This window comes from Myiozetetes cayanensis, unplaced genomic scaffold (genome assembly GCF_022539395.1).
Source record: "Myiozetetes cayanensis isolate MyiCay16 unplaced genomic scaffold, myiCay2020 scf3, whole genome shotgun sequence".
Taxonomy (NCBI): domain Eukaryota; kingdom Metazoa; phylum Chordata; class Aves; order Passeriformes; family Tyrannidae; genus Myiozetetes; species Myiozetetes cayanensis.
The window spans coordinates 60405827-60429859 of record NW_026087521.1 but is presented as its reverse complement, the minus strand read 5'-3'; the positions used below and the strand labels follow the sequence as shown (position 1 = coordinate 60429859).

The 24033-nt window shown below is 46.6% G+C and overlaps 2 protein-coding genes across 4 annotated transcripts in view; both read right to left on the bottom strand.

The window, feature by feature from the left end:
• Positions 1 to 38: 38 nt before the first annotated feature.
• On the bottom strand, positions 39 to 8907 carry LOC126645008 (zinc finger protein 501-like). 3 transcript variants are annotated; one of them, XM_050324915.1, is made up of 4 exons: positions 8810 to 8830; positions 6998 to 7129; positions 3683 to 6584; positions 39 to 2479 (listed from the first exon to the last, which is right to left on the bottom strand). In XM_050324915.1, exon 4 carries the CDS (start codon positions 2463 to 2465, stop codon positions 1050 to 1052), a length of 1416 nt encoding a protein of 471 aa, XP_050180872.1. In that variant the 5' UTR covers positions 2466 to 2479; positions 3683 to 6584; positions 6998 to 7129; positions 8810 to 8830; the 3' UTR covers positions 39 to 1049. The 3 variants fall into 3 exon arrangements, with proteins under 3 accessions (XP_050180872.1, XP_050180871.1, XP_050180874.1); XM_050324914.1 differs by lacking the exon at positions 6998 to 7129 and having other exon boundaries at positions 3683 to 3789; positions 8810 to 8907; XM_050324917.1 differs by lacking the exon at positions 8810 to 8830 and having other exon boundaries at positions 39 to 2476; positions 6998 to 8571.
• A 5048-nt stretch (positions 8908 to 13955) lies between these two features.
• The window catches only part of OVCH1 (ovochymase 1), a 54224-nt gene continuing 44146 nt past the window's right edge, over positions 13956 to 24033 (bottom strand). Inside the window, 1 exon segment of the mRNA XM_050324843.1 lies at positions 13956 to 14041. Coding sequence (XP_050180800.1) covers positions 13956 to 14041 — 86 coding nt within the window.

Here is a 24033-nt window from a genome sequence, read left to right as displayed (position 1 = left end):
CCTGGGCTCGGAAAACTAGATTTTACACGGGAGCGAAAAAGAAAAAAAAAAAAAGTTTTATTTCGGATGGAAACACGTAGTAACAAAACATTGCAATATAGGTTTATGTAATACACAGTCGCTGGCATAGTAATAAATGCAAATACAATCGTTCCTAACTGTTAGATGCTGAACTTTATATGTTAATAATTTTCAAACAACGGTGAGCTAAAGAAGAGTAGCATAAAAAGGACTACAGAACTGCAGTCAGTCTCTGGACCAGCAGTAAGAACTCAGCCACGTAACATTTCAGACTAGGACATCTAGGGGGAAAATCCTGTTTTTTGGTTAAATAAAATAAGGCCACATTTTTTCCATGTTTCACTGATGTCCCAAGGTGAAAGGAGTTTCAAATCAGCAACAAGAAATCTGGGAGAAGCTGTCACAGACTATTAATGGGCTGCTTTTCAACTGGAAATGCTTCCACATCCACGTTTTCTGGGTACATACTCACCTGTCATGAGGTAGGAACTCATTGTCCCACATAAAATTTGGAAAAGACAAAATAGACTGAAGTTCAGCTCCAAAGTCTCAGACTCAAAAGATTTGAAAATGCCTTGTCAAACACGGATAAACTTGTCAAACAAGGGTAAACTTACTATATTCATGAAAAATAAGAGTTCAGTTCCTAAGACTACTACAGTGTCTAACAAGCTAAAGTTTTGAGCCAGAACCAACCTGAAACATTTTATTATTATCTTCACTTTTGTTGTATTTTACAAGCTCAGTTCTCCCAGCTGTTATCCTACCACGTATTCTCAGCCCCTGATTTACCCTGAAGCTGGTGCTCATTCCTCACACTCTTCCTAAACCACCAGGACTCAGCTGTTAGGACTAACTCCCTGTTTCCAGACCTCTTCATGGTTTTTGTGACACTGGGGTTTAGCACCCCACCCTAACACCAGAGATACTGTTTCTCCAGTCTCTTCACACCGTGGTTCTCATTACCCACCTTTTTAAGGTACCCCCAACACTACTTTAGTATCCTGCTCTGAACACCCACTCCAGGCTTATGGCAGAAGCGAGCGGAAAGCGAACACCCTTCTACCCACCACACTTTTATAGGGTGTCTTGGCCGCATGGATTCTCAAATGCACTTTAAGCGTTGAGCTTTTCCGGAAGCTTTTCCCGCACTCGCCGCACTCGTAGGGCTTGGTTCCTGCGTGGATCCTCAGGTGGGCACCGAGGGCAGAGCTGTGCCTGAACGTTTTTCCGCACTCCTCGCACTTGTAGGGTCTCTCCCCACGGTGGATCCGCAGGTGGACGTTGAGAGCCGAGCTCCGCTGGAAGCTGTCCCCGCATTCCACGCAGATGAAGGGCCGCTCCTCAGCGTGTGTGCTCTGGTGCTTGGCCAGGGTGGAGTGGTCGCTGCACCTCCGGCCGCACTCGGTGCACTGGTAGGGGTTAGGCAGGTGGTGGTACATGGGCAGGGCCTTTCCGCCGTGGATCCGGCGGTGAGTGGTGAGCGCCGAGCTCTGGCTGAAGCCCTTCCCGCACACAGGGCACTTGTAGGGCTTCTCGCCCGTGTGCGTCCGTGTGTGGGTCACCAGTGAGGAGCTCTGCCGGAAGGTTTTCCCACACTCGGTGCACTCGTATGGCTTCTCTCCCGTGTGAATCCTCTGATGCCGAATGATGGCTGAGCTGTCCCGGAAACACTTCCCGCAGTCTTGGCATTTGTGGGGCTTCTCTCCCGTGTGGACTCTCCGGTGTATGATCAGGGAGGAACGGTCACTGAAGCTTTTCTCACACCGGAGGCAATTAAAGGGTTTCTCACCCTTGTGGCTGCGCTGGTGGACGATGAGATGTGAATTCTGGCTGAAGCTCTTCCCGCACTCGTTGCACAGGTAGTGCCTCTCTCCCGTGTGGGTCCGCTGGTGCCTGATCACGTTGGACCTCTGGCTGAAGGTCTTCTCGCACTCGTTGCACTGGTAGGGCTTCTCGCCGGTGTGGATCCGCTGATGTTTGATCAGGTCCGAGTTGCGGGTGAAACTCTTCCCACATTCGGAGCAGCTGAAGGGTTTCTCTGCCAGGTGGATCCTCTGGTGTTGGCTCAGGTAAGAACTCCGGCTGAAGCTCTTCCCACATTCGCGACACTCATAGGTTTTCTCTCCCACCTGCTGAATCCAAATGGCACCATTCCCACACATGGGTGGGCCAGGCTTGTCCCCAGCAAGGATAACCTTGCTGATGTGGCCTCTACCGCTGTCCTCACACTCCCAGATTTCCATCCCGTAGGGAGTTACCATTCCCTGTCTCTTTGCAAAAGATGCCTCCGTCTCACTTTCCATCTCCAGCTTCTGCTTGCAGTCTTGTCTTTGATTGGTGTCCTGCAAGGTATCTCCTGTGAGCTTCCTGGGGGAACACAGACGCAATTCAGCTCTCACAGGACTTTCCTGATGAAGGCTGCCGTTCTGCATGTCACCCATGGTCCTGTCACCTGCTGGAGTGAACAGAAGAACTAGCAATGAATAACCCCCTGCCCCTCTGAAGGAGAAACCCAAACAGGAGGGCCACCAAGACCTGCTGCACCATGAGCTGACAGCACAGGAGACAGCCCCTCAGTATCTTCTCAGGGCAGAGGGCACGGAAACCAAGGAGCATAGGAATGGAATGTGACTCAAGAATGGGTGGCCACTGTGGCACAGATTGCAAAGGGGGTCCTCTGTCATAAAGTTACAGCCCTAAAAGGCAAGACCTGTCACTTGCTTGCCCTCAAAGTTCCCATGTAGCAAGGTTAGACTGCTCTCCTCATCAACCCCCACTGTATCTGCTTCCCTTCCTGCTGCCTGTGAACCACTGTTCTTCTGCCAACATTCCCATGCTTAATCAAGGAAGGAAATAGCCATCACCACTGGAACATCTACCCAAGTAGATGCCCAGTAGACTATTCTTCTTCTTTCCAGTCACAGCACTCTTCCTTGAAAAGAAAGCCCTATATATTCTACAGCAAATTCTATCTAAATTTTGTCTACAGAACAGATAGGTAAGTGAGTGGAAAGATAAACTGTTTTATTAATCAAGCAGGAAAATGAACCTTTAGACTGAAACATTTAGAGGCTCCTGATTTTTCACTGGTTCTGCTCATTTGGAGAACACACCTTGAAAATGCATGCTGGAGCGTGAGGTAAGCGGATGAGCTGGATGGCACTGCTTAAGATCATCCTCTGTCATGGAATGTGAGGTCATGCAGCAGCTTTTGTTTCAGGTGATCTGCAGATTTTGGAAGGCACCACCACACTGGTTCAATCAATTCCCAAATTTTTGTTTACAACACTCAGGGATGAAAAACATTTGTAGTACAAATAAAGGTACTCAAAAGCATCTCAAAGCATGTCAAAGCAGCAAAGTGACCAATAAAGCATTAAAAATACTGTCTGTGTGAAAGGAAGAAAAAGCCACACTTTGGTTAATTATGTCTTTTAACACTCTGAGCGTAGTCTTTGCTGAAAAATACACAGGATTTGGTTTCATTTTGGACAGGGTCTAGATATTCCAGGAGTGCCTACAAATCTTCCTGAAAGCAGCATCTCTACAGTATGGGAGCAGAAGAGGCAGGATGACTGCAGAGTATGCAGCACAGTACCCACCACATTTTCAGCATTCAGCTCTTCCCTTCCTGGACATGCTTCATGCAATTTCTCACCTTGTGAGCAGTCTCTCTACTGTCCTCGTATTTAGTTGCTTTTGACCAAAAGGTTGTTTCTCTTCACTCCATCTGAAAGGTTAAAGCCAACCTGGGGACTGCAGGTCCTGATCAGAGGAAAGAAACCAGACATAATAAATACCCATCATAGTAGCAGTGCTGTAGAATGAGATTTCAGGAGGGTAAGTGTTTAAGAGCTGGAAGCAACATAGACTATAGGAAAATGACACCCAGAAACATGAGTCAGGGTCACTTTCTGTCCTGCCATGCACACTGTGACACCTCTGTTCAGGTCTGATAACCAGGGCCATCTCATGTGGCACAGACAGGTCAACTACACACACTGAGAGCTGCCTGCCAGCTTGCTGCCTTCTCTCAAGTGTCTGGATGTTCCTCCTGCTGCACTCCCAGACCAAAAATGCCTCCTTACAAGTTTTGTATAAGAAAAATATTGATTCTTCAAACCCTGTTCTCCCCATCACCTTTCTTCCCAGTGAACTAAAGGAGAATATAATGTAGGTAATGCAGTTCCGTTCTGCAGATGGAGTAAAAATGCCACCTTCACAACCAGGCTGCTTTTTGCCTCTGTCTGGAACCCTGTTTATTGCCTTCACTGAAGGAGTACCTCGCTCAGTTGCTCTCAGTGGATCAGCCAAGCACGCACAGATCTGGGCAAAAGACAAGATTTTGATCAGCTCACACATTTATTGACAGGAGCAGTCCGAAGGCAGAATTTTTTGTCCTGTGCTCCATCAAAATGGCCTCCTTCCAGATGGACTTTCAAAGAGCTGGCAGTAAGCAGGAGTTTGTGCACAAATACCAATGTGACCACACTCAGCCTGTCAGGGGGAAACAGGGGGAGGGAGGCATCAGGGAGGCAAGGAGGGAGGAAGCGGGAGCAACAGAGGATGGAGTGTTGGGAATGCAGCTGGCTATGACATCACCAGTGAAGAAGTGGAGGTGACACCTCTGACAGCACACTGGGCCCCGACTGTCGGCCCTGCCTGTCGCAGGCCCTGCTCACAGCTCGATGTCGGCTATGAGGGCTTACCTGGTTTTGTCTGGTGAGTAGGAAACATCTCTCCTCCAAGCCCTGCTGTGAGGAAGGGCAGCTGAAGTGGCTGCTCTGCACCCCTCCCCATCGCTCCTCAGCTTGGGCACTTTGGAGGCAAAAGGAAGGGAGGGGAACACCCTCCAACACCTCTGGTGCAAAGATCCCAAGGCTTACAGTTTTGCCAGTTTTCATCCACTGGTACTGGTAGTGACCTAGGAGCTGGGGAGCAGTCAGAGCTGGATGGGTAGGCACAGGCTGGAGCAGAGGTGGAGACTGGAGACAGGGACACTTGGGTGCATTAAAGGAGACAGAAGCACAGAGATCTAGACTTGGCCAGGAGGAAAGAGCTGGCCCAGTGAAGCAACAGAGGAGGCAGGAGAAAGAGGTCTGAGAGAGGATTTTGGTTAAAGACCTACTTAGCCAGAGGAAGAACATTTGCAGAGGCTAAAAATCTTGAAATAGAACAGTCTCCTTGCTCCAGCCCCGACAGCATAGCAATATTCCCAGTTTAAGCCATGACTTCCAAGAGATTTCTCCCAGTTCAAGATTTGAATCTCCAGAGCTATGGTGAAGGCCCCTCAGCCAAGTACTGTCCCCAAAATACCACACCCCTTTCAACATGGATGGAGCAGGTTTTCCCCAGGTCTGGACCCACCATCTGTAGTCTGTTACTGCATTTCCCACATGCTGGATCCTGCACCCAGAAAAGGCAACAGAGATCTGGATTCAGCCCTCCAGCTCTTCTGAATGTGGCGTGATTAGCGCTTCCTTCTCCCTGTGACTCCCTGCACTTTATTTTTCACCAGTGCTCTTGGGTTGGGTCTGCATAGTTGGTCCTCAGGGGACGAAGGCACAGCAGGCAGGAACGCCACTCTCCAACCAGGAGTACCGCCAGTTCTTCAAGTTCCTCCGGATCACCCTCCAAGCCAGCACTGCCTGCCATCTCCGTGAGCTGTACGGCTGCCAGAACTCACTGGTCCAGACACTGGACAAGTATGAAAACCATGGAGTCATCCCTCAAGGTAAAGCCAACTGCGATTCCCAATAGCAGGGTGGCTGGATGGGGGTCCCACCTGGCCGGCATGGGACCTGATCACTGGGAGAGAATAGACTCAGGAGGTGGTGAGGGAGAGAGGTGGGAAGCAATCCTGCAGAGAAGACAAGGCATGTGCTCATGCACATCCTCTCTCACACCTGATTGCATCCACACATGACCCTAGGACCAGCCTCCTCTCACACCCTGGGTCATGGAGATGACCAAGAAACCACTGAATTTCTCACAAGGTTCAGAGGATGCCCAAATGACACAGGGGTTTTCATGCAGGGATGTCACTCGACAGCGAGGCCATTGCTAAGGGCTGGCAAGATGCCAGCACTGAAGTTTATCACTAGATTTGTCTCTTTATTTGTCTCTTTCTAGGACCCGTATGTTCCGAAATGCCAGGACATCCTTTCTTCCCCAACTTCTGCACCTTTTCTTTTTACCGCTGTATTAAGAAAAAGTATTTTCTTAAGGTGAGTTATTTAGCTATTTCCTGGAGATTAGGTGTGCCCTGGGCAAGTAACAGGTAAAAGGGAGAGCCCTGAAAATGAGGAAATGGGAAACGAGGCTAAAAGGCAGGGAAGAGAGGAGAGAGCCAGGGCCAGCCCACCTTCCAGGGGCCACTCACACCAAGCTGATTAGCTTCAGATGGCACCTGAAGCCACTTGCCAAAAAGGAGACTTTGCAGGACTTATCTTCAAGAAAATGATCCTTTGAGGACCACCTCAGCCCTCCTCTCCAGCTCTCACTCCCAATCAAGTTGAGACAATCTAGGTTTCTCCAGAAGAGAGGGGGATTCATGCTGGCTAGAAGAGAAGGAAAGTAAAGACAGCTGTGAGTCCCATGCTAGTCTTACAGGGAGACTTGACAAAGAAAGGATATGAAGGTTTCTTTGCCTTCTTGGGCTCATCTTTGTAGGGAGTGGGAAAGATGGGATTGTGCAGTGAGAGCTAAACTGACAGAACAGGGGAGTGCCTAGGTGCCTGCTCCTGAAGCCTCTACAGAGGTATGCTTTCTCCTCCACAGAGGATTGCATGCCCAGGAGACAGCAGCGCCAAGCTGCACCCTGCACCCGGCACCAACGACATTACCACGAGCACTGATGCCGCGTCATCCAGAAACGTCAACCCGCAGCCACCTTACCCCACATCTCCCACAAGTACCCATCCAGCTGGCTCCAGCCCTGACACGGAAGTACCTGTGACCTCCACTGTCTTACCTGCTGGCCCAGAAGCCACAGAGGCGACAGCCAGTGGCCAGCAGCTGCCCAACAGTGACATCGAGGATCTCCTCCTCAGGCTGCTAGACAGCCAGGTGCAGAGCTCGCTGCAGACACTGAAGCTGCTGTTGTCTGTTGGGAAGGCAGTGAAGGAAGAAGAGTTGCAGGAGGCTGCCACGAGGCTGCTGGAGGCCCTGAACAATGCAAATGTGGCACAGTAGCCAAACAACTGAGACGGGTCAACAGAGTGGGAAATTACAGGGGAAAAGCCACCTCTTCCAAGTGCATGGGGAAACAGAGTCGCATGAAATGCTGTTGCTCAGGATTCAAAGAAAAAGATGGTATCCTCTTGGAAGGGAATGTACTGAAAAGATACTGTTCTGTCCTGCAAAAACTGTTTGCTCACTATTGTGATGATGCTCGTTGTGTCACTCAAGGAATGTCACAGGAGAATGTTGTCATTAAATGTAGTGCTTCTGCTCAAAAGCATTAAGAGCAGGATCTTCTTTGGAAGTATGCATGTGAATGTACACATACAGATACACAGGGCGTGCTCTCCAAATGCAGGAAGGCCTTATCCTGCAAGGATTGGGGCTTGCACATGGTTGACATCTACTTCCAAAATGATGCTATGAAACACACAGGATAAATGTTCATATTAAGAGCCTCCCTTTGTCTCAGAAAATTAGTCTGATTTATGGGGACTTTGGCTGAAGTGCTGTTCCTTTTCTAAACACTGAACATACCTGTAAGTAAAACTGTGTCAAGGCATTTGGGGCTATCACTTCCTGCCAAAAGCGGAGTGGAAAATCTCCAGGAACCAGCTCTGCTGCTCTGAATGTCCACTCAGAATGAGTTTGGAGCTACCTCAAACTCAGTATAAGCTTCAGTGGTTCTGGCTTTCAAGAGACCACCACTGAAGTGAGAAACCCCTTCCTTCTGCAGACCTTCTTGTAATCTGTTCCACCGAGGGCTATGAGGAGAAGGGGACCAAAGGCATTTCTCCTCGAGGATGCACCACACCAAGCAGCATCCCTGTGGAGAGGGTCAGGGATGTTGGTTTTCTTTATACTGCCTAAGTGTCACAAACACAGCTGAGTAAAATACAGGCTCTCTATCCATTGAAGGAAGTTCCTTAGAAAGAAGATCTCAAAATCACAGGTTCTCCATTTGTTCTCATAAATGTAATCTTTCCCAAGGCAGGTCACACACGGGAAATATGCAAGCCCTGGAACAAGACTGCTGGCTTCCTTTCACAAAGGACTACTCAGCTCACAGTCCTTACCTGGAGGGATCCCTAACAGAGCACACACTGCCCTGGCATCACCCTGGCACACCAGCTCATTCTCTTCTCCCTAGAAAGTAGCCAAAGCTGCCGGATCCCTGCCTGAGGTACCAGGGCTTGTGTCCCCGCCAGCTGCCTGGGCAATGACATCTCCTCCAGCCCCAGTAGCGGGGGCACTTCTGGCAGCATCCTTGCTTGCCATCACCGCCCTCGGGTCCCGGCTGGGGGCGTCAGATTTGGCAACCGCGAGCCGATCGCTACAGATTTCCCACTCGGATGGCTCCGGCCGGGCCCTCCGCGAAGCCACGGCCCGGTGCGGCCACCCACCCACGGCCGGGGCGGAGCGGGCAGCGGGGGCTGCGGGCCGGGCAGAGCCCTCAGCGCCCGCACCGCCCCCGCCCGGGCCGGACCCCGCAGCTCTCCCGCAGCGCCTCGACACTGCCCCGGCGCTCCCCAGCCCCTCACTTCGCGGGGCTCCCTCGCTCGGCGCCGCCCCGCTTTTGTTGTGGAATTACCCGCGGACTTACCGGGGCCGGGGCCATGAGCGCGGCGGCGGCGGCGGGGCCGGGGCAGGCGGGGTCGGGCGGCGGCGCTGCGGGCCCGGCGGGCGAGGGGCGGCGCGCTGGGCTCCGCTGGCTCGGTGGTGTTTAACCCTTGTGAGCGCCGGGCGATGGGGAGCTCGCTCGGTGGTGTTAACCCTTGTGAGCGCCGGGCGAGGGGGAGCTGGCTCGGTGGTGTTAACCCTTGTGAGCGCCGGGCGATGGGGAGCTGGCTCGGTGGTGTTTGACCCTTGTGAGCGCCGGGCGATGGGGAGCTGGCTCGGTGGTGTTTGACCCCTGTGAGCGCCGGGCGATGGGGAGCTGGCTCGGTGGTGTTAACCCTTGTGAGCGCCGGGCGATGGGGGAGCTGGTTCGGTGGTGTTTGACCCCTGTGAGCGCAGGGCGATGGGGAGCGCGTCCAAGGCTCCGGGGCCGCGCCCGGAGGGAGGTGCCCGCTGGGCGCAGGGGGAGCGGAGACCCGCCCCCCGGGGGCTGCGGGGCTCGGCGGGGTCACTGCCGCCCACCCTGCTCGGCGGTGCTGGGAAGGAGGCGACTGGGCACAGGTTTGCATCGTAGTGAGTACCGCGGCTCTCCAGAGGCGGGAGCATCGCTGGCTCCCGTGCGAGAGGAGCCCCGATCGCAGCTCGTTCCTGCCCAGACGCACCGTAGTCAACAACCAGACATAGTTCTCAAGGAGCCACGCAGCCTGGGTTTCCAGTGCTCCTTGCTCTTGATTCCCAGCGCTGGCTGTGTTCTACCGAGCCTGCAGGCCCCAGCGAGTAGGGAAGCACCACTGCTGGAGCCTAGAGCTGCTTTCTTTGTGTGACAGGATGGTGTTTTCTTGCCCGGGAACACTTACTCCACTTCCCTCCACTATGGTTCCTCAAAGTTTTCTGAGACTGGTCACCACCACAGCTTCTGCTCTGCAGATACAGCTTAATATATCCCAGGACATACACATGTACAACTTATGCCACAGGAAAGGATCCATCCATCCACCACAGGCAAAACTTAACCCATTGCAGTACAGCCTGCAAGTGCTGCTGGAGCACAGACATTCAGACAGTTAATTTTTCGCCAGGGGAATGCAGGAATGGCTGTTACCTTTGATGGAGGTACAGCAGTAACTAAGGGGCTGAAGTGTGTGGCAGTCAATTTCTGTCAATGACTGAAATACTTTTGCTGGGCTTTTGAGAAGAATGTTGGGAAAGTGTTGTTCACCAAGCCCTCCACGCGTGCAACTGAGGAAAAATGTTATCATTTTTCAGGGAGCAACTGACTTCACAGTTCATCCACTCCTGCATAAGTCTCTAATCTTGGGAGATAGAAAAGCACTAATCACACCAGCCAAGAAGGACAATGACACGCCCCTTAGGTGATTTCAAGAAAATTAACATTAATATTCAGGAACTTGGTAAATACTGGGCCATTTCCTTATTTCTAACTGCCCTCAGCAACACCAAGTAGGATTCTTGTCTTCACATTAGTAAGAACCCAACTATCTTCCCTTCCTACTTTTGGATAGTAACATTTCCAGAGGCAGAGAGAGTCTGGACTGAGCGATTGCTGATTCCAAAGGAATTAGACTGCAATCTAGACTTTGCAGCCTTCCTTTTTCAGAGGGGAGGACTTTGCACGTTCTTTCTCATGAGCACTGCCCCATCTCCCTCCTCCAAGATGCTCTCCCTTGTAGGACAGGCAAGTAAGATTAATATCACTGGTAGCAAAAAACAAACCACTTGTGCAAAAATCCCATTATCAGAGGATGGGTCCAAACAGCAAGAGGTGGAAGAGGGAAAGAAAGTCAAGTAATTTCTTACAGGCAAGCAGAGTGAAATCTTCCCTGCCTTTTATTGTAGACATTGCTGCAAAAGCCCCAGTGCAGCACAGCTCTGACAACAAACTTGAAGGGACATGGGAAAAATCTGTTTCAACAACACCTTGTTTCAAAAGCAAATTATGAAAGAGCCAAATTGTCACTTATTACTTGGCCCTAAGCAGTAATCCACAGTAAAAGCATCGGTGTTACCACAGTCTGCCATGTGATTTATAAGCCCAAGCCCAGTTATCACCTATGGCCTCTACTGCAATCTTGCACCCTGTCTGCATGTTGTTTTCTACCTCCTGAGAGCACACCTCAGTGAGTATCCTGTACCTGACTGCCTTGCTTCTGAAGTAGAACTGTCAGCTGACTTTTTCAAAGTACTACTGGGATATTAGCTGAATGTCCTTGACTAGTTTAATCACCAGTCAGAAAACCTCCATTTTTAAACAAAGTAAAGACCTGATGGTCCTGTTTCTTACTGTTCACCTGTTGCCCAAGTACACATCTAAACCAAGTTTCATAGTAAATCAGTTGCACCTTTTTTTTGGCAGCTGTATCTTCAGCAGCCCAGCATATTGTGTCACTTCCACAGAAGCTATCCATATGACATGAACAACACTGCAGGCATACATGAAAGCAGAAATTTTGAAAATCCAAGTTATCCCACTCACTCCCCCCCGTGAAACATCATCTCTTTCCCCACAGATGCTACTATCTACAAACAAATGTTAAGACCCACGGAACTCATGCCACAATAAAGAAATTTCATCACCTGTTTGAGCAGAGGATGCTTCCGCGCCTTTTCAACACAATTTCCAGCAGTAGTCCCAGTGCAGTCACACAACTGCAGCTCCCACCAGAGTGCAGCCCAACAAAGCATGTTTCATGATATTTTTAGGAATTTTCTGCTACTCCATCCCCTGCACAGGTAGCAGCTTGTTGCACCAGGCAGAGATTTTCTTCACTGGGGATTCAAGAGCAGCTACTACCATTGCACTTTCTCCACGTGCCACTCATGGAACACTGAGCTTTTGTAGAGGGTTAATTATCTCTGTAACTCCTTCCTCTGCACTGTGAGACACCTGTGGCCAAAAGAAGCAGAGTTCACCATCAGACAACAAGAAATGCCTTTTCTGAGCTGCCCTACCTCTTATTTCCACTATCTTTATCACAAATCAAGTCTTACAATATTTTCCCTGTAACTGAGGGCAAGGGCTATTAGTTCCAGATAAAAGTGTATCACACATCAACCTTCACTGATTTTCTGTCTGCCTGAAGGTTAATAGCAGCAGCAACTGTATTACACTGTGTAGTAATGAAAAAAAGTAGGAAACATTGGACATTTCAATTTAAACAAAAAGGAAACTGGAATCGATGAAAAAGGTTAACAAGCTTTGCTTTGCTGCTTCGTGACTGTACAAAAATGTCCGGCTCAGTCTCATCAGACTGCATTTCACAGTCTCGCAGTACAAGTCCTCACCCTCATTTCCTTTTTAATCTCAGTGTTAATAGGGTCACTATTTTCTATTTTCAGTGGTGGTTGTGATCTTTGGCAGTATCATACATCTCAAGAGCATATTCCTTCAGTTAAGGACTCAGACCTTAAAAAAAATCTGATTTGTTAATTTGAGGTGAAAAGGCACAGCCTGCTATGTATTAAAAAAAAATACCTTAAATAACTCTGAAAACTCAAATATGAACTCAGAATCAACAATTCCCAATTCAGTGAGTCCAATTTAATTTTTTTTTTTTTTGGTCAGTATTCTGAAACAACTATTTAAGTTTTCACAAGCTGACTATTGAGTCAGTTATTCCAGCTCCCTCTGAAATGATCAGTTTTGTGGCTAAAGTTGGCTACAGCTGGCTGGAGTTCTTAATTACTTGTTTTCCCATTAGGCAAAGCCTTTCAAAACAAACAAGAGCTGAGTTTGTAATTACAGGAATGTTACTTGAGGGGTTTTCAGAAAACCGAGAGATACGTGGAAGAAGCAATAAGAAATTGGTTTATTTTCAGGTAACTTTCAAAGACAACAAAGCATCAAAACATTCTGAAATACTGAGTGAAAAGTCTCCAAAGTACCTTACTCTGTTCCCAGAGCAATGCTTTTGAGAACCGGGAGAAAGTTTGGGTTATTTCACCATAATCTTAAAATAATCAAGCTTGTTTTCTTAACTTCCATTTGTGGTCCTGAGGAGTCTTATTATGTTCCCAAGTAATAGAAAAGTAAATCTCTGATTTCTCTGTGCAACATTCATATTCTGCTGCTCAGTGACCATGGACCCTGATTACAGAGGTATCTGCAGCCAGTTCCTCCTGGATGCAGTACCTACATGCATGGCTCTGAAATCATGGAGGGAGGTGGGAGAAAATTTATCCCCATATTGTTCCAGTACAACACAGTGGCCACAGAGTTCGTCTCAGCACTCTCAAACAAAGGCACCCTTTGAGTGTATTTCCCTGAAGTACAGTCTGGTATGAGTAGACATAGTTTCTTTTCTTTGTAGAGGTTCTCCAAAGTGAAGTAAGATGCTGAATTCTCAGCAGGTTCAATACACACTCAGTTTTAAGTTTTGTGACAATGAGAATACGCATCAAATTCCTGCTGCCCCTCCCCGGTCCAGAAAGACTCATCCTTTCTTTCTTGAACACCAGCTCTGCATGAGGTGATTCACTGGAACACAAAAACAGTTGCTATAAACAAAGCCACCATTGAGTCACAGCCAAAGATGAAAAAAACAAAATCAGGCTAAATTTAAATGTATTCCATGTATTGCAGTGAGCAGACTGTTTACTAAGGCTTTTGTACACTGACACTTTGCCACAGAATCCAAAATATTGGTCCTTTTGTTTTACCAACATGACATACTGTGCTGCACACAACCCAACCAAATTCCTACCTGCTCCTTTCAGAACTTTCCTGCTCACCATGCTTGATTGTTTCAGCACTTCCCCAGCAGTGACTTGTCCTTGTGGGAGAGCTGCATCACTCCTTGAGCTTCAGAGGCAGAGGGGTGGGAACCCTGGAAGTGGGAACAGCCAGGGAAGAAAAGAGGAGCCCGAGGTGGTGAAACAGGTGATGGCAGTGGGGTGAGGTTGGGGGTGACTGAAGGATTTGCAAGACAACCACCCCCCTCTTCTGGGCAGGAGAGATCAATGTGGCTTTCCCTACAACAGGCAGTGGGAGCACCAGAGGGTACCCAGTGATCCTAAACCAGAGACTCTCAAAGGTCTGGAGCATTTGCTTGTGACTCCATGTGAGCTCACAAGAGTGGTGAAACTCCAGCTGAAGGTATGAGGTTTATAGTCAGTCACACTTCCGCTGGGACAGACACCTGGGAGCTGTTGTCCTCCACCTGGTAGGGCAGGAGCTCCGGTGAGACAGTGCTTGTGCCAGCTGCAGAACACATTAGGCATCAGATGCACATTAGATGCATCTGTGACTGTAACACAAATGGAAAATTACAGGTTGCAAACACTCGCAAAGTTACTTTCATCTGCCCTTTAAACCTTTGAACCGCAGCTTAAGCCCCCACCTCCCTCCAAAAAAACTGCAAACTCATCAAATAAAAATAGCAAACCCACCCAGACTAAAAGTATCTAACCATAAAAGAGTTCAAAATGTCATTTCAGTAGTCTTTGCACCTTGGCAGGCAAACCTTAATTAGGGTATATGGTAGGGAAAGTTAATAATTTGTATAATACAGTAGGCAGGTATAGGTACAAAAGTGGGTCTCTCTGCTCCAGTTTGTCTCCAGTCTGATCCTCTCAGACCAGTTCTCACTGATCATCTTGATAATAGCATATTTTACAAATCTTTCTCTTTTTCCCCTCCTATGGCTCTTATACAAAAAATAGCACTAGATGCTCTAAAAGCATGCAAAATGTCTTTCAGGAGCTCTTACTGATCTCTGCCTGACTTCAGTAAAATCTTTTCAAATGCTGCTTCCCCAGGCTTCATCTCCATATTCCTCTTGTCTTCCCAAAGCCTGTCCTTCAGGCGTTTGTATTCTGAAGGAGAAAGAAGCAATCTCCCTGTCACACAGAGACGAAGTCTTGCTGGTGTATGCAGGCTGCATCTTCCTTGCACTTTAGTATCCTTATTCCCCATGAAATAGTATGACTCTTGCATATTTTCAGTGTATTTATAAGCGCTCAGATTAGTTCTGTACTAGTAAGTCTGGTTCTCAATCACCTCTTAAAATAAAGGGAGACTGACTGTGTTTTAAAGGCAGTCTCTCAAGCTCAGCAGAAGAATCTCTTTCAGATCTGGTAGCTTAAAAAAAAAAAAAAAATCCAAGTAATCCTAATTCCATTTTTCAGTAGACCTTTCAATACAGGATATCTAGGAGCGGATGTTACACTGTGGAATTTCTCCGGCAGCCCTTGAAAATGGCTGAAAATTCTGTTCTTTGAAGCACAGCTCATTACTCAGCCCCCTTCTGTGGTTCTGTGCCTGGCAAATGCAGATATGAAGGGCGTTACGAGATGCTCTAATGCTGGATTCCCTATAGCACAACCAGAGGGAAATGCAAACAATGAGCCAACACTGCCATGTAGTCTCTGGCAGAAAAGCAAAGTATAAATATATCTACGCTTCAAACCATGGCTGTAGCGTCTCCTGATCTATCAGCATGAGTTGTATTGTTTTTTTAGTTGGTATTTTGAAGCAATAGCTCGGTTTCAACAATTTTCTTTATCTCTCCGTTTTTATGAGGCTGCTACATGTACATAGCTTATGCTTACCATTTACATTTTTCTATACCCATATGAGCCTGCTGAATTCTCCAAAGAATATCAGATTTCAATGCACTTTGCACTGCTCTTCTGTTACCTCTAACGACCAGGCCATTCTTTAAAGCAACCTCCAGTCTGAATTGGTAATGTGAGCTTGCTGTGTAATTCCCTGACTCCTTTACAGTGTCAGCCCTAATGCCTTTTTATAATCTCTCATCTTTTACTGTGCCTCTGCAAATTTATTCCACATTTCTGAGAGCAACCTATTCCCTCTTCTCATATTTATGTGCATTGTATTTCTGGGTTCCTTTATCTTATATAAGTCATGTTTTCAAACCTAATATTGGCTCTTTGTTTCCAGCAGCTGTAATAAACTAAATATACAACAGAGAGTGTAAAACCAGAGCAAGTATATATCTGTGCCTGACTTGCTTAGACCTGCTCTCATTGCTCCTCTGAAAGATGCAGTGTCTTCCTCTTTACAGCCTTTTCACTCTCCGACCCCAACACTGGCAGGAAATGAAGGCCCTTCAAAACTCCCTCCTCTGCCCCTCTAGATGCAGATATGTTTGGTAAAAACATAATTCTCCCTTTTCTGAAGGTTGGGATTCTTTTGTAAAATCACGGGCTTTTAGACACAGAGGACTGAAGGGAAACCTAAGGTCTCACAAGAAAAAAGGAATCCCAAAAGACAGAAGCACTGCTTCTCCATCCCACTCCACCAGCTGCTTGTAGTGCCATCATTTCCTTCAGTCTGATCCCCCTGCAGCGGGTTACTTTATATAGGGAATGCTGGTCCCCTCAGAGACTTACCATCACTCCATGTACGGAAGACCAATATGGGAACACGCAGGGCAGGGGAGGGGCAGGGGCTGGATCCAGACACAAGCCAGATTGCTGATTTTGGACACAAACAGCAGTCATGAATATAGGTTTATAATCCCACATTAAGGTTGTAACACTCATGCTCTAATTATTCCAATGCAGGAATTGCCATGCAGAAATGCCACCACGTGGCAGGTGCCTGTGGCTCATTTCTATAAAACAGCATCAGGAATGCCATGGAGGTCACCAGTGTCTGAGAGAGGTTCAGTCCTTGGCTTGTGCTGATGGAGAATGCACTTTCCTGAAGACAGAAGTCACAGACGCTCCTGTGGACCACTTACAACATCTGAGGCACTACAGTGCAGTGTTATAGGAAGGTCTGTTGAAGAGACAGGTAAAAAACCTTGACTTTTGGACCATTTCTGGTTCCTGCCCCTTAGGTGACAGTCTAACCAGACAGAGTCCAAGCTAACACTGAGCCACAGTCACTCCTTGGGTAGGGAGGCAGTATCTCAAGCACTGGTTTGCATAAACCTTTACCTCAAAGAAACAGTAATTCTCATTTATCTATGCAATAGTTGACATTAATATAATTATTTGAAACATAGATATTATTACAGCTGGGTGCAAGATTAAACTTATTGTCCTAGCTGTTACAAGGACTATCCTAAAAGCACTTCACATCAAGAATTCTGTGAATGATATTGAAGACTGCACATGATATTCTAAATCTGAACTCGTACCAACTTGAATGGTTGAACTAACACTTAGGCTCTTACTCTTAAAATATTTAATTGTGCCATATATAGCTTAGTGAGACATTAATTATTTCACTCACTCGGAACTAATCCATAAGTCTAAGGATTTCATAGGTATATTGGGTAATAGAACCTCTGTAAATTCCCAAGTACAAAGTGGAATGTATAATTTTATTTTCTCATTAACATGTAAGATATGCCTTACATACAGCATCAAATCTGGGCTGAAGAGAGAACTAGAAGTAGAAATGCCCTGAGCACATCACTAAGTGTGCAAAGTTCACTGTATGGTTGTAAAAATGTGGTTGAAATTTGTACAGTAACTCGATGTCTGTGATACAGCCATTCATTGGGAATCTCTCTACAGTTCCCAAACCAGTGTATTCAGTAAGTCCCACCTATGTAATTAAAACCACTGCCGCGGTTTCACGTTCCAGATATTGCAGTGTGCAGCCAGATTGTCCTTTTCCATGCCAGCATCAGGTAGGAAATCCATCTTTTTTTCCTTCAGTTTGGTATCTGTGGCTTAATTTGATCCACAAGTTCTGCTTACACTCCACTCCCAGAGTATGTCCCTAGTGCTGAGTTTCTAGGGTGAACTTTGGTATAAATCACCCTGATAGTTACCAATCCTGATCCAAAGTTTTTTCCAAGGTCTAGGGCACACATCCTCTAGTCTTTCACAGCAGTTTCTAATCTTAAAACACTCTCCAGTCAGAGTGACACACTGACTGAAGCAAAAAAAATATCACTGCAGAAGTGCAGTGTTCGATTCTTATTTGTATATACCAGAGCATTCTCATTTTCTTTTCATGGTTATTCAATGGCCTATCTTCAGTGGTTTACTGCCTGCTGGGTAATAGGTCCTTTCTAATCAATTTTAGATTATTTTTCTCCATATTTACTCCTATCTTCTTTTACAGCCCTTTTAAACCAAAATCAATTTCACTTTTGCCTCAAATAGCCCTCCTGGCTGTGCAAGCATAGATTCTTGAACTTCGTTCCTGGAATCTAAATTAGAGCATGCACCATATTAATCCTGGTCTTAAACAGAGAAGCACACACACATTCAACTTTTCTGAGATTCTAGGCAAGGCACACTCAAACCACCCACAATTTAGATCATGACTGCTGTGCCTGAACAGGGATCCCAAACAACTGGAGAACAATTTTATGTTACAAGCACCCTAAGTCTGGATTCACACCCAAGATGATAAACCTATCCCCAGGTGCTGTCCCAGTGCTAACAGCAGCTCTGTACCCAATTAACATGTGCAGTGCCACGCAAAGCACTGCTGTATGGCAATATCTTACACTTACACCTCCCCTGCCTTTGCATCACACTGAACAAGAGCTACACCCAGCTTTCCAGCACTTACTCCATGGAAAGAAAGCAGTGGAAGAGCAATGTCCTTCACAGAATCATAGAATGCTTTGGGTTGGAAGGGACCTTAAAGATCAACTCGTTCTAAAACCCTACTATGGGCAGGGATGCCACTCACTAGATCAAGTTGCTCAGGGCCCCACCCATCCTGGCTTTGAATGTGGAGCATCTGCAACCTCTCTGGGCAATTTCCTCCTGTGCACCTGTAATTAAGCTCCTGATTGACCGTCATATCCCACCACCTTGCTGACTATCCTCTGTGCTCTGCTACAACTACGTGGCACACTGGATCTCTCCAGAGATACAGGTGTCTTTGCCCTGTGACTGCAGGTGGCAGGACCCACCCTACTGGCCCTGCATCCCCAAAGTGACATGGATCACCTGCAGCACATCAAAAAACAGTGGGTCTCAGGAGGGAGGAGGGGACACAAGACCTACTGGAGAACAGAGCAAGAGGGGTGAAGGCATACATGGTGAGTGCTGCTGAATAGAAGAGGAATTTACTTGGAAAGCGTGGAGCAATCCCAAAGCTACCATGCTCTGTTGTCTGATGCCCTCTGGTGATGTCATGGAGCTCTCCCAGGAGATGACTTCTACAAAGACATCAAGTCCAACACCTCTCAGAGCAACACCCAACACGAAGATGAGCCACAGGAGAGATGAGCAAAACAAAACACAGGCCATGGGAGGGGGTCAGCATGAGGGCGAGGGCATGTGCATGCCCACAGTGCTGCAAAAGTGAGGGACTCTGAGGAACTGGAACTGAGCAAAGGAGCTCTGTGACAGCTCACAGACCATGGTCATGGAGAAAAGCAGGCCAAGAGACTATGGTAAGGAAATATACCCAGCAGAAGAGCACATGTGGTATCTTCACAGGAGCTCTGCAGTTCAGCATCGTTATCCTTTCTTCTCTCCTGAGTCCTCTCTCTCCTCCCAGTGAGGAGAAGGAACCATAACAAACCCATTTGGAGCAGTTATCTCTTGCACACACAACCACTGCTGCATTGCAAAGAGGCTTCTCTGTTATTCACTGATAGGATCCATTCCCCCTGCTTGAGAGAAGGGGTTGTGGGTGCCCAATGCTCCCACACACTGGGAAAATTTTTGTGCCAATAGGAAAACTCTAATTTATCTCTTAAAAACCCAATAGAAACATTATTAACTACTAAGTCATACCCAAGGTGGCACTTCCCAAACATAATCTGTCTCAACTCTTGACCTCCTGTATTTATGGCTCTCTCAGCACAAGGTAGTAGATACATACTCATCCAGTCTCTAATTTACCTGGGGGCTCTCAGTGGTGTGGCACAGTGGAGTATGATGTTTGAGTGAGTTGCGTTCCTATGTAAAAGCAGGGCCTTTTTGGAGGGTGCAAGTCTTTAGATGGAGAAAAACCTAAAAACCTGGGTTGTAGGTCCTAACAATTAGGAGCTCCTGGATGTCTCAGTGCTGAACTTAGTTCCAAATGTAAGGCACTTTCTTCTCTGCAGTAGGGAAGTTAAAAGAAATAACCAGCAGGTGAGCAAAAACAACACTGTTTTAATGAAAAATGGAAGACAGTCTAGACACCAAAGCCAATGCAGGGAGAAATAAGGCAGATTTCAAATAAATGACAGAGGGAGAGAGAAGGAAGAAAGCCAAATCTTCAGAGGTCTGAAAAAAGTAGTAGCAGAAATTATCTTTATGTATATGCAGGTAAATCCTGTTCTTTTCCTCCATCAGCAATTTATTGTAATAAATTAAGGGAAGTCGCTGATAACATTTAAAAATGCAGATACTTGATATCCCCAGTTCTTTTTCCTAGGTAGGCATAAAGCTGCCTGCATCTGGAGACAATGAAGGGATGAACTGGCTTAAAGGTGAGGAAAGATTTAATGCTGACTTTCCACCTAAGCCCGTGACTGTGAGGAAAGACAGTCGGGTGTTCACACATGTCCTGCCCCGCTCCTTTCCTCACCTCTCATGGGCAACGTGCTTTGTCCTGAGATAAGAACACCGGGTGGCTTTGGCAGGAGGAACTGTCTGGATGCTTCCATAATTAATGCATTCCAGAGGGGGGAGAGCAGAGATGTTTTGGGAATTGGCTTTGGTGCACATCTGCCTGCATAAGGTTGTAAAATGCTGCTGGAGACGGGGCAAATCCATCTCCCAAGGTTAGAGGCAGTTTCTGGATGCAGAGCACTAGTGTGGGCGTGGGGTGATGCTACAAAAATAGTGTGGGTGGGCGTGAATCCCCAAAACTTACCCTGAGAGCAGGGAAGCATAAGAAACACCCTGTTGTCCACTCAAACCAGGGGCAATGTGTGAGCCCCCAGCTGGCTCAGCCGATGTCTCCCCGGCATGGCAGCGTTTCCCCAGTCTTTTAAACACACACCTCCTCTCAACATCTTTTTCGCTTCTTCTGTCTTTTTGTGATCTCCTTCAGTCCTCACACCATGGGTAGACATTCCAGATCGCATTCCCCTCAGTTTGAATACGCCCCTTAACATTACTAAATCAGGATCATTTCATTTTACTACTTAAGTTTCATAGATTTTTTTTTTCATTTTTGTAATGAAAGTTTAAAAATAATCGGTGAGAAGGGTGCTTTGCAGAAGAGAAAAGCATAAGAAAAACTATTTTCTTAGAAGTATGATGCAGTAATAAATTTGAGTGTATAAAACTGGAGAGATCTTCTCTCTAAGGAGCTGTTCTGTGCTTGTGCTTGTTTAGACATTATCTTTTGAGGCAGCCAGCAGTTTTTCATTAAAAAAGAAGTATGATGTGGGGAGATAAGCCCAGGTTAATGGTGCTTAGGTGAGTGCTTGTTTGTTTAAGCATCTTCTCATGTTATGGTTCTTTGGAGAGGGGTCATATTCAAGAACAACTGTTTGAGTGTAGTGCCCAGTGTGAGGATAAATAAAAAATAAATTTGAAAAAAAAAATAAAGGAAATTAAAGAGAGGGAAATCGTGGAGATGCAGGAGGAAAAAATCCCTGTAAGAGTATTTTACATAGGAAAACAACAAATAAATGGAGACAGAAAATGAGTAGAAGAGGAGAAAAGGAAGATCTGCTTCCCAGGATGAGAAGGGAGGTACCCAGCATCTTTGTGAGGCCACTTCACTACCATCAAATGCCTTGGAGATTGGGGAGGTTCCTGATGACTGGAAAGAGTATGGGCAATATGGGCAGGAAAAATGATCCAGGGACAGACAGATCAGTCTGTGCCTGGGAAGGTCGCAAATCAAGTCCCAGCAAATGAATAACAGGGTGATTAGAAACAGCCAGCATGGATTTACCACAGCCTGGCCACGTCTGTGACTGCTGGTGACAATGCAGTGATTGGCTTCTTTGGATGCAGAGTGTGGCTGATGCTGTTTTCTTGTCTGTAGTAAAGCTTTACACATGGTCCTCTACAGCAGCCTTACAGCAAGAAACTGGTGAGATGTGTCCTGCCTTGATCATCACACTTGTCCCCACTAACATCTCCCTACCAGAGTCCATGCAGCTGGCACTCTTATTCTGTACTTCAAAGGTAACAACCCTCAGAAGGTGTTGACTCTTGCTTTCTTGGGTGGACATAGGTTTCTGTTCCTGTGCCTGGCAGATTTTTGGCCTCTGAGTTGCTGAGAGCCGAGTGTTGACCCTCATGCTCCCAAGTGTGTCGTACGCAGCCGACTGCTGTTCTTACCCAGATGAGAAGAGCTCTGGATAACTAGAGAGTAAAATACTATTGTAAAGTACTGGGCCTCCACACGTGGTTAATAAATCATGTTTTATAGGGTGATTTTTCTGTGTTTCTGAAAAGCACCATATATTTATAATGGCAACGGTTCTGAGAAAGGTTAAACGTGTCACTGCTAAAGAAAACGCATTACAAAGCTGATATTGCTGGAAGGACAAGTGCTTTTTTTGCAAGAAACCTTAAGGTCTTGAAAAATGACAGGCAGGAGCAGAGCTCTCACAGTTTTGTCCCCAGATGGCACAAATAAATTTGAAGGGAAACAGAAATACTGCTTGAGTTACGGATGTACAACACTGAGCTGTGTTGGCCAGTTCTCAGACCGTCACAGCAGCAGTAGCAGCTCTGTCTAACAATTCCTGAGCTTCCCTAAGCTGAGCTCTTCATATAAATGCAAAGATGGAAGACTGAGATGCCACTACTTAGGTAGGCCCCTTTTTTTTGCAAGTCTCAGAATTATAGTGCCGTTAGGACTACAAGAATTATAAACAAGCCCTCAAACAAAATGCTCAAACACCTCATTCACCCCTTTACTACTAACAACTAAGTCAAAGCTAATGCTGTAAAACAGTTTAACAGCACTTGAAAATGCAGTCTGCAAAGGCATTTTGCATCCCACAATAGTTCTTGTTACATGGATGTGTTAGCAGTGTTCACATACCAGAGCTAACTGCAGCTCTCACAGAAGAGTATGCAGCAGTCTTGAGGGTCCAACTAACTCATACTAGTTACTCATACTTCCCAGAAGGCTTGGGAAACTATTTATGGGAAGTTGGGTGTTTTGGTTGGTTTGGCTGGGTTTTTTTTAAGAAAAAGAGGTTCTCTGTCTTTTTAAGAAAAGGGACCATCTGAAAGCAGATAAATCCAAAGGAACTATTGAGTAACTTTATGGACAACTGTTCACTGATACCACACACCACAACGATACCTCACCAATAAACAATGCTGGAAAACTGGTAACAATAGGATGAGGAGAAGGCTGAGGTACTCACATGAGGTACAACTTCTTTGCCTGTCTTCAGTGGCAACTTCTTGAGTGGATGGCCAGCAGGATGGGGACTGGGGGAGCAAGTAGTTTTTACCCTGAAGAAGTGCAAATCACTCATGCCAGTACAAAACACTCAAGGATGTTTGCTTGACTGAAAGAGCCGTACCTCTGTGAACAGAAAGGGGAGAAGGCAGTGGTTATTGCTGAGCTGATTGGAATGATTTCCTAAATTCCATACATGGGAGGGTATATCCCATGGCTGCAACGCTCAGACACAATGCTTTCCAGAAAGAGGGAGGTTTCCATCACTCTTCCCAGCAAAATTTAGTATTCCAGACTTTGCACCTGGGTATTCCAACAAAATCCCAAATCTGCTTTTCCAGTACAATTCACTACACCTTTGGATCTCTTGGGAAGTAAGTAATGGAAACACACCAGCCCTACAACTGGAAAACACAGTATTTCAGATTCTCCTTTATGAGTAAGAAATAGTCATGGCTTTTGTTTAGTTCTCCAGGGATTGCTTCCCCGGTGTTTCACTGACAATCCATAACTTCTGAGCTCATCACCTGATGGATGATGTGCTTGGCAAGAAACAAACCTGAAAGCTGTGGATAGAACTTGGGCATTTTTCATCACATGGCATCCCACAGATACCACTGCATCTCAAAATCCTTCATATTCCTTTTTCTGCAGGAAGTTTTCAAAGGATTCAACTATCAGACATTGCAGGATGCCAGTGTTTCAGGGGCCCTCTGCATTGCTGTTACATTACATACTTATCCAGGAAAAAAAACCCAACAAATTTGTTACCACTGCTTATGCCTATCCACACTATATTCCTCTGAGTAAACATGCTACTGGCACCACTTCACTGCAAAAACTTGGGATCAGAACTGAGATATTTAACTTTTATCTTGGCAGGGTGATGATTTTGAACTGTGTCCTCACAAACCTCTGCAGAAATTTAAAAA